At 38.6% G+C, this 10,534-nt stretch overlaps 1 protein-coding gene across 1 annotated transcript in view; it reads left to right on the top strand.

Annotated features, from left to right (window-relative positions):
• The first annotated feature begins 200 nt into the window (after positions 1-200).
• LOC134586172 (autoimmune regulator-like) overlaps positions 201-10,534 on the top strand; it is a 57,378-nt gene continuing 47,044 nt past the window's right edge. Inside the window, exons 1-3 of the mRNA XM_063441674.1 lie at positions 201-359; positions 6,974-7,148; positions 7,266-7,403. Coding sequence (XP_063297744.1) covers positions 210-359; positions 6,974-7,148; positions 7,266-7,403 — 463 coding nt within the window. The 5' untranslated portion in view covers positions 201-209. The remainder of the gene's footprint in view (positions 360-6,973; positions 7,149-7,265; positions 7,404-10,534) is intronic.

Genomic DNA, 10,534 nt, shown 5'->3' with positions numbered 1-10,534 from the left:
AAATTATAGAGTGTCCTAGGGAGCACATGCTATAGTACTCGGGGAGATGTTTATAGCACATGGTGTAGGTAGCTAAGAGTAAGAAGTACCCAGAATTAGGCAGGAAGAACCTAAAGCTGTGACGTGTTAGGAGAACTTTAACTTTTCATTTGTTTTATTTAATTTTTTCATAGAGCAAGAGTAGATTTTGTATTTTCTTGTGGTGGAGAATGACAGAGCAAGATATTACACACAATGTCGGTGATCTGAAAGCTCTGCTTAAGTGGCATCGTACAGAGATTGCTGTGGCAGTGACTGACCTCTTCCCTTTACTGCATGGGATGATGGACAGAGATCTAGTCCCTGAGGACAGGTTCCAGGTAAGTCTGCTGGTATGTTATCATCACACTATGCATGCGCAAGATTTCTGAAGTAACAGTGTTAGATAATGCACATACATTGTACCGAGAGGAACATTTACTGTCTGCTAAATATATAAAATGTATAAAACAATTAAACCATCACACAAACTGTCAAAGCAGAATTTGCATCAATATTGAAGAGCCGAGTAATTATAGCCTGGGAACTTCGCTGCTGACAACGTATACAAATAGATGTAAAGATGCTCTAAGTTTTAGACAAACTGATTTAAAATGAGGAGATTTATAAAAGTGATTAAAAATTAAAAGTAACTGATAAATGCAGTGTAAAGTTCTTAATAGGGAATAAGCACCTTGGAAAATTATTGCTTTTTATGACAATGTCACCACTTTTTGAACTTCAAATCACTTTTCTCTTAGTGACACCTTTATAAAGGTACAACAGGTTTATTGCACCCCGTATCTGACCTGTATCTACTGTGTGAGAAGTAAGAGAATACAGATTGGAATACAAATTCCAATCTAGGCTAAAAAAAGCTGGAATTGTGCCATGATTTTATCTGTATTGTCTATTCAGACATCTTTATAGCAGAATAAAATAACAACCAAAAGGAAATAAAAACATCAGACGAATCACATTTATTTAAAAAAAAAAAAAAAAATGGTGTTCTTTTTTTCTATTTACCTTTGCTTTATTTATAATGAAAAATTAACATTTAGAAACTAACAGACATTTGGGTCTATTTAATAAATTGGAAATTGTAGAAAATTTAAAAAGCAGATATAAATTATGAGCCACATTATTAAGAATTAAAGAAAATGTGCCACAAAAGACAACAGGTTAAATCTGTGGAAGAATACATAGTTACATAGTTACATAGCTGAAAAGAGACTTATGTCCGTCAAGTTCAGCCTATCTCACATATGTTTTTGCTGTTCATCCAAAAAAAGGCAAAAAACCTAGTTTGAAGCGCTTCCAATTTTGCAACAAACTAGGAAAAAAATCCTTCTTGGCCCCAAAATAGCAGTCAGATGTCTCCTTGGATCAAGCAGCTATTACCCCACTAATTAGAAATTATATCCCTGTATGTTATGTTTTTACAAGTATTTATCCAATTGCAGTTTAAACATCTGTATGGACTCTGATAAAACCACCTCTTCAGGCAGAGAATTCCATATCCTTATTACTCTTACTGTAAAAAAAAACCTTTTCTTTGCCTTAGATTAAATCTCCTTTCTTCCAGCCTAAATGTGTGACCTTGTGTCCTATGTATAGCCCTGTTTATGAATAGATTTCCAGACAATGGTTTGTACTGGCTCCGAATATATTTGTATAATGTTATCATATCCCCTCTGAGGTGCCGTTTTTCCAAACTAAAGATATTTAAATTTTTTTACTTTTCTTCATAACTAAAATGCTCCATTCCTTTTGTCAATTTTGTAGCTCGTCTCTGCACTTTTGTCTAGTACCATGATATCCTTCTTTAGAACAGGTGCCCAAAATTGCATAGCATATTCAAGGTGTGGTCTGACCAGCGATTTATTTTCATCCCGAGAATTTATGCCCCTATTTTATTTATACATGACAAAACCTTATTGGCCTTATAACTGCAGATTGACATTGCATATTGCTGCCTAATTTGTTGTCTATAACAATTCCCAAATCCTTCTCGTGTATGGGTATCCCTAATTCACTAACATTTAGGGTGTAATTTGCTTGTGCATTCTTGACCCCGAAGTGCATAACTTTGCATTTCTCTACATTCAATTTCATCTGCCATTTTAGTGCCCAGCCCCCAATCTATCCAAATCCCTCTGCAGCAAAGCAATATCCTGCTCACATTTTATTACTTTACAAAGTTTCGTGTCATCTGCAAAAACTGAAACATGGCTTTCAATGCCTATTTCAAGATCATTTATAAATATGTTAAATAGAAGCGGTCCCAAAACAGAACCCTGAGAGACACCACTTACCACTTTTTTTTATTTTTTTTTATTCTTTATTTAATTGTGTGAAAGTGGTACAATTGTACCTATCCTGCCACAACAGCGGGAATAGGTATTTGATCATGCATACATTTGTGTGACATAGAAAAATAACAGGTTTTAATCAGCACTTTTTTGGATATCTACTGCGTTTGATAGGGCATGTCAAAGATTAGATCTGTGTCTGTCAGGTTAAATAGGATATGTCAGTACTCAAGAAAGAGATTTAAGCGTTGGCTTGTGGGTCTGAGATCATGAAGGTGTCTATGCTGGTGTTGAGTGTAAGTTCAGTGCGCTGTAGGCTCAGGCCCTAGTTTTTAAGGGACAATAACATGCTAGATCCCAGGATAGGAGTGTCGCCAGTGAGGGTGTTGTAGTCTACGTTTGTAAGTCATGAGGGTTGGGGGCGATTTTGCTGTCCCACTGACTGCTCTCTCATCCCTGTGTGATGCATAACAACATTTGTTTATTGTCAAGCTTTTTACCCCTAACCTTGGGTGCAGCCGGGGGGGGGGGGGGGGGTTAGTTGTTATCTTGCAGTTATTTTATCGGGCACGGGCGTCCTGAGAGGGGGCCCAGTACGTCAGAGGGGTCAGGTACGAGACCCTATCGCTCAGGTTAAACTTATTCTGCACTAGGGTATTTAACTTGTAAATAATTTAAACATTTAAAACCAAGCCGGCATAGTATAGGTATCATCTAATGAGGTCAGTAACTTATAGTCACTATGCAATGTCCCGTGAAGTTGTTCCTCCTGCTGTGTTCAGGTGGTCATGCGGGGTGTCTGGCCGGTGCCTGGAGCCGGGAGAGCGCTTCCCTCCAAATCTTCCGGTCCCTCAGAGGTTTGTGCATCAGCGTTTTTCAGCCCTAGCGTTGCAAAGAATGACGGGGCTTCCTTGAGTGATGTGAGTGTGTGGGTAGTCCCATTGTGTGTCGTTAGTAGTGAGCCCGGCGCTCCCCATCTGTACTGTATGTTAGCGGCCCGTAGTTGTTGGGTCACAGGATGGAGTGAACTGGCGCCACTGTAGTGTGGCCCTCGTTAGGTCCTGATAAAAGGTGAGGCTGGAGTCTTCAAACGTCAGTGGGGTCTTGCCCCGCAGTGCCGCCATTATTAGGTCTTTTGTGGTTTGTAAGTCCGCTTTAAGTCCTGCTAGTTCCTTCGACAGGATTTTATGGAAGTCCTGTAAAGGTATTTGCAGGTCGTGTTTCATCGCTGGAGGCGATCCCTCCGGGGGTGCTGGTATCATGGTGCAGAGGTCATTCCTCTCTGCTTGATCAGGCTAAGTGTTTTGATTAGTGGTAGGCTGGGTTTCTTCTGGGGTCAGTTTGGGCCTTGCAGGCTGCTGGAGCATGGCCCCAATGTCTCTTCCTTCTGTCTGTATACCGGCTTTCTGGGAGCGTCGCCCCATGGCTGGCATGTGGACCCCGGGTTGGAGAGGGGTTCAGTGGCAGGGGTGCTCGTGGTTCCCTGGTAGATTCCGCCGAGGAGCGCCTCCAAGGTAAGTGGTGCGAGCGTGGAGTAGGCCCCGGGCTTGCTTTTCCTCTTTGGTGCTGTCTTTTTCATAAAGAATGGCATCTATCGGTGCAGTTCGGGTTCCCGGGTCGGGTATATGTTTGGAGCGGTAGGATCAGGCTGGATTCTCAAGATTGAGGCAAAATATTAGGATGAGTGTCGGAGCTGTCAGAAATGGCGTCCGATCAGCTTGGTAGTTGGCTCCGCCCCCCACCACTTACCACTTTTGTCCAGCTTGAAAATTTACCATTAATGACAACTCGTTGTACTCTATCCTTAAGCCAATGTTCTACCCAAGAACAAGAATATTCATCTAGACCAATTTCTTTTAGTTTGAAGACTAACCTATTGTGAGGAACCGTATCAAATGCCTTGGCAAAATCCAAGTAGATCACATCCACTGCAACACCCTGATCTATACTTCTACTTACTTCTTCGTAGAATGCAACTAGGTTAGTTTGACATGACCTATGTTTGATTAAACCATGCTGATTATTGCTAATAAGTTCTTCCCAATGAATTCCTGAATAATAGCCCTTCAAATATTTTCCCAGTCACAGAAGTACCTGAGAAATAAAATGTTCTAAAAGGAATGAGTGTAGTAAAACAAAATGTTACTGAAACCAAATAAAATATACTAATAAAAGGTGTACTGTGTGAAAATGAAGATTATATTTTATTGTATGCCACTAATAAAAATAGGAGTTTCACAGTATTGCAGAAGAGTCCATATAATTAAATGTACTATATTTAACAGGGACATAAACTGCCTCCTTTGAAAAATAGATCAAAGAAAGTTTATATAGGGTGGGTCAGAATTCAGAGTAGTTTTTTTTTTATTTCATTTCATTGACATTACATACAATGAATGCTAAACATAAGAAGATTTGTTTGTCTAGGTACGGTATAGTACATCTTTTAAATGAGCTCTATTCACCACCTGTTTCGATTGCATTGTTCGTAGCACTGACTAGTTAATGTTTGAGGCTCTAGCGCTCGAATTTCTGTACAGATATTCTACTTGAGCTTAGCAAGTGTACTCAGTTTGTTTATGTACATCCACTCCTTCAGATATCCCCACAGGAAGTAATCGAGAGCTGAAAGGTCGGCAAATGTGGGGCCAATTAATCTGGGAATTTCTTGAAATTATCCACTTGACGAACAGTTGTCTCAGGAGGTCCGTTGTGGCCCTTGCTGTATGGGCAGTATCCCCATCCTGTTGAACCAAATTTCAGGACGTTTTTCCATTACAGGACATACAAAAAAAATTAAATCATATCCCTATATCTCATACCAATAAAATACACTATTTTTTAGTTGTTGTTTATTTTTTTAAATTATCCATAATGAATCTCCCAAAACACATTTATAGTACATACCTGCAACAAAAAATATGTATACTGTGTTACCTCTAGATGGCAGTGTTTCATACAGGAATTCTAATGAACAGATAGTTCTACAAGCCTAACAATCTGGAAGAAGGAGAGAAACAATATTAGATAAACTACTGCAGATGATCCTCGTTTTACGACCTACCTGCTTTTCGACGGCTCGCACTTACGACCAGCTCTATTTTGTGGGGTGGTAAGTGCGATGCTGCGCTCTTCTATGTTCTGGGAAATTTCCGCCAAACATAGATTATAGGGATTCCCTGATCTGCTGCGTTCATCTATGTTCTGGGAAATTTCCCCGAACATAGATTATAGGGATTCCCTGATCTGCTGCGTTCGTCTATGGTCTGGGAAATTTCCCCGAACATAGATTATAGGGATTCCCTGATCTGCTGCGTTCAGCTATGTTATGGGAAATTTCAGCCAAACATAGATTATAGGGATTCCCTGCTCTGCTGCGTTCGTCTATGTTCGGGGAAATGTCCCTGAACTCAGACATGCGCACCAGAGCGGGGAATCCCTTAATCTATGTTCGGGGAAATTTCCCTCAACATAGATTAGAGGTATTCCCTGCTCTGTTGCGTTTGTCTATGTTCAGGGACATTTCCCGAACACAGAAGAACGCAGCAGAGCAGGGAATCCCTTAACTCCTCACTTACCGACCAATCGTTCTCCAACCGGGTCGTAGGAACGGAGCCCGGTCGGTAAGTGAGGAGTGTCTGTAAATTAAATAATGTCAAAATGTTGTCTATAATGGAAAACAACACAATGTCAAGCACAGTGGATGAAATAACCAAAGAACCCTGCACACTGATACCGTGTAAATGCTCCACAATGCATCCACAGTGGAGGTGCTTAGTGTCAGGTGGGCATCGCTGGATCCACCAGTAAAGTCTTCAAAAGGAATAAACGCAGGCAACACTCCAAGTTGGAATGTTGCCTGTGTTTCTTCCTTTTGAAGCACAGTGGATGGTAATGATCATGATGTAAGATTGTGTTCCAGCTTTCTGCACACACAGAAAGCATATGTGTTCTAAAACCTCATTGAAGAATCCTCGAAAGGGCATGCTACAACAAGGGAAGTAAATGGTTGGACATAAAGACATGCCACAACACGGGAAATAACTGGGCTGACAGACATGCTACAGCATGGGAAATAAACAGTTGGCATGCAGACCTGTTTAAAGTGAAATTTTCACTTCCAGGGCTGTCAATTTCTATATATATTTTAAAAATATGTGTTTGTGAAGTGTAAAAAAATATTCATGCCTCCATCTCTGATACTTGTCATTCATTGCTGTAAAATCTCTCCTTTATTCTATGGGCTAAATTCCAGAGAAGTAACTGTACCCCTTTAAGCTGAGGCAGCCCACTGGTCCCAGATTTAGTATTGGATTCAGGAGACACCCAACATGATCAGGTCATAAGATGAGGTGCAGATTTCAGGTGACAAAATACAAATGTGGACTACAAAGAATTTCCTACAGAAAAGCTATGAAGAATCATAGGCATTACAGAAAAATGAATTGAAATGTTAATTTCACTCAGGTTTCACTATTATAAAAAGAGGGGATTTACAATTTTTTAATTAAATGCTGCCATCTGTCTTAGAAATATGAACCTTCTGTGACCCAGCAGCTGGAAAAAGTTGGACAGTGATAATGTGAACCATGCTATTCCATGCAGTATTGATTGCTCCATTCATCCAGATTTTGTTTTTACAGGAGATACAGAGGGCAGGTGAAGGTGTTGGTGCCCAGAAGGCATCACATGCTCTCCTTACGTGGCTACTGAGTCGTGATGTACGAACCATCCAGGGCTTCTGGTCTCTCTTGTCTTCTGAGTATATATTACGCAGCTACCCCCGTCTCTCTGGCATACACAGTTCTCTTAAAAGTGGTAATCAATGAGAATTTAGCGTAAAAGGGGTTCCATAGTCTCCAACTTTTAATCTATTCCACACTATTTTACTATTGTCTTATGTGTTTTGTCCTATTCATTTGACTTTTTTTTTAGTGACAGAATCCTTGGCTCATCGAAAAGCCCGGAGATCCCCTCCATCATGCAAATCTGCACCGCAGCAGAAATCACAGGCAAAGAGGAAATCTGGAGGAGATAAAGATACCGTATCTGCCACACATACATCTAGTGCTGGTATGATCATTTTTGGGGGTAGGAATGGTTATCATTCGGCTCTTTCGCAACCATGACCTACTTTTAAAAGTATACGTAAAGCCACACGTAGATTTCACAATTGTAGATGAAAGCTTATCCTAGTGTTCTAATTTATTTTCTAAAATCACATACTTTATTATTGGTCTTATTTCCGCTTGTAGGCTGCTACGTGAATCTACACCTCTTACTGTAAAAAGAGATTTTCTGATATTGCCGTGATGTGTTCCTCACTCCAATTTCATATTATATTATTATTTTCTATCTACCTTCTTTCTCTTTTACATTACTATATACCATGAGAATTCTTCAAGTTTCTATTAGACTTGGGGATTTGTTATCATTCAATTTTCATGCGATTCATTTACTTGTAAGAAATGCAAGTTATCAAATTTCAATTTGTCAGAAATTACCGAAAAACCTGACAGATCAGTGAGTCAGTGGGACTTAACTGTCAGAACGCTCTGATCTTGTTTCCTGCTATAGAATGCGTCACCTTCAGAAAATCAGGTACTTTTCATAGGGAACACCGTAAGTGTAATTGTAAAAGTTTAAATTATTTTTAGCTTCATTATTCATTTCCATTGTTGGTTCTGAAAATACTTTCTCTATATTTTTTCTGAATTTTTCTCTAAATTATTTTCTTGTGTGTTATGTGAAATCTAAGCCTAGGTAGCTGCTTGTCTACACTCTATGGGGGATTAAGAAAACTGAGATACTGAAAGTGACAAAGGCAGTGTGATACCAGCACTAACAGTGCCCATTGATAGGTATTATTTTAATAGTGGAGTAATAATTAGTGTGTCAGTAGAAAGTGTCAAAAATATTGAAAGGGGCCATTAGGGGCTAGACCTTTAAACAAACGAGAACACACTAACCAGGAGTGGTGCACCAACCTCCAGTCCCACAAAACTGTTTAGTAATCTTAACAAAGAAAATAATACAATACTCTTACTTTCAGTGCTTAAAGATTTTATTTATAGAAGTCATCCCTCACAATGACAACTTTTTAGCTGCAAACTGGGCTATGTCATGATTTTACAAAGGCCTGTTTTGGAGCCGAAACATTGCCATTGTGAGGGATGACTTCTATAAAACATTTGTAAGCACTGAATAGAAGAGTGCTCTGTCATGTCCTTTGTTTTGCGTGATAACTAGTATTTACAAGGGAAATATTTTGCTAATAAAACTTCATTTTACTAACCAGCGAACTGGAATCCTTTCAAATGTTTTTTATTGTTTTGAAAAATAATAATAAAAATAACAATTGTACATTTTTGTCAACATTTTCAACAGTCAATAATATTTAAACATTATGGTATATGAACAGTGACATAATAGCAAGGATCTTCTGTTATAGTTATTATTATTATTATTATTATTATATTATTTATAGAGCGCCGTCAAATTCTGCAGCGCTTTACAATGGGTGGACGAACAGACATGTAGTTGTAACCAGACAAGTTGGACACACAGGAACAGAGGGGTTGAGGGCCCTGCTCAATGAGCTTACATGCTAGAGGGAGTGGGGTAAAATGACACAAAAAGGTAAGGATAGTATTAGACTAGTGACAGTTGCAGAAGAGGAATCAGTTGGGAGCTATTAAGAGTTTAATTGATACGCTTTTATGAAGAAGTGGGTTTTTAATGATTTTTTGAAGGAGTGGAGACTGGGTGAGCATCTAACGGAGGAGGGAAGCGAGTTCCACAGGAACAGTGCAGCCCTCGAGAAGTCTTGAAGGCGAGCATTACATAGTTACATTATTAATATTATAAGTAACAAAACTGGGGGGAAATGAATAAATTGCACATTCATAGTATGATACAAATAATTAAAAAAGAAAAAGGAAGAAAAAAAAAAGTAAAATTATTATATGTCATATATATTTATAAAAATATTGTATATTAAAGGAGAAATACAGTAAATAACGAGTCAAACATAAGTGATAAAAACAGTTTTCATGTCAGGTGGAAACTTGTACTTACTCCTCAATGACTTCTCCCACTTAGAACAGTCATGTCTGAGGAATATATTTGTTGTCGATAGTACTCGGAGAGCAAGTTTGCATCTTTTATTTAAAAAAAAACAAAACAGTAGGACATCTTTGACAGAGGGAATTGTAACAGATTTCCAGTATCTAGGAATAATTGATGTAGCCGAGATTAGGAGATGGCCTAATATTATTCTTTTGTGTTTTGGTAAATCTTCAGGGAGATGTTTAAGTAAGCATAATCACGGATTTAAATCAACAGAGAACTCAGTGATATATATATGATCATTTGCCAATAGTTGGATAGTTTTGGGCATGCCCAAAAATTATGGTATAAAGTACTTCAAATTTTTTTTGATATAAACCGGAAACACAACAATTAACAATCTGAAGCGGGCGATTTAAAAACAGAAGAAGAGAGGAAGAGACAGAACAACCAACTGAGGAAGCCTTTTAACAAGGCGAAACGCGTTTTGGCCATTTGACATTTGACTATTTAGTCTATCCAGGTACTTATCTGGCACAGATTTATTTATTTATTTTTCACTCTTTGATTTTTAAAGTAATAAAGCACTTTATTGGATTCACTACCCTGGACCTGGTGTACCTATTATTTGAAACCGGCCAAAAAAGTGAAAGAAAGAACCCAAAGCACTTGGAAGGAGGAACTACAGCACTTTAAAGGAAAACACCTTACACAGAAGGGGTTTGGACAACCTTGAATGGTCCAGAGGCGCATACCACCTGAGTCATATGACGGTATGACTCCAGGCTTGTGAGTGATACCATTATATTTTTATATCAAAAAAATTTTTATGTACTGTGTTACACTATTTTGCTGCATTATTTTGTTTTTCAGAATATTTGCTGCATTGAGCTCCACCTTTTTATGTATGTATGCTATGTGTTTTTAAGTGGTGTAGGGGATACCACTTTTTAGGTGTTTGAGCATTAGTCCCTAATCACCCCCACATTGTGCACCCATTTTATTGTATTGGTATAAAGTACTGTCTGAGTGAGTTGGGAAATTTAGGATGAAACAGACGAGTTAGAAAAGAGATTTGGAGATTTGTATACCTATTATTACTATATTTGCAGGAACAACATCTTTTCAGCCACTTT

Source organism: Pelobates fuscus, chromosome 2 (genome assembly GCF_036172605.1).
Source record: "Pelobates fuscus isolate aPelFus1 chromosome 2, aPelFus1.pri, whole genome shotgun sequence".
Taxonomy (NCBI): Eukaryota; Metazoa; Chordata; class Amphibia; order Anura; family Pelobatidae; genus Pelobates; species Pelobates fuscus.
The sequence above is the reverse complement of the archived record's forward strand: the minus strand, read 5'-3'. Positions and strand labels throughout refer to the sequence as shown.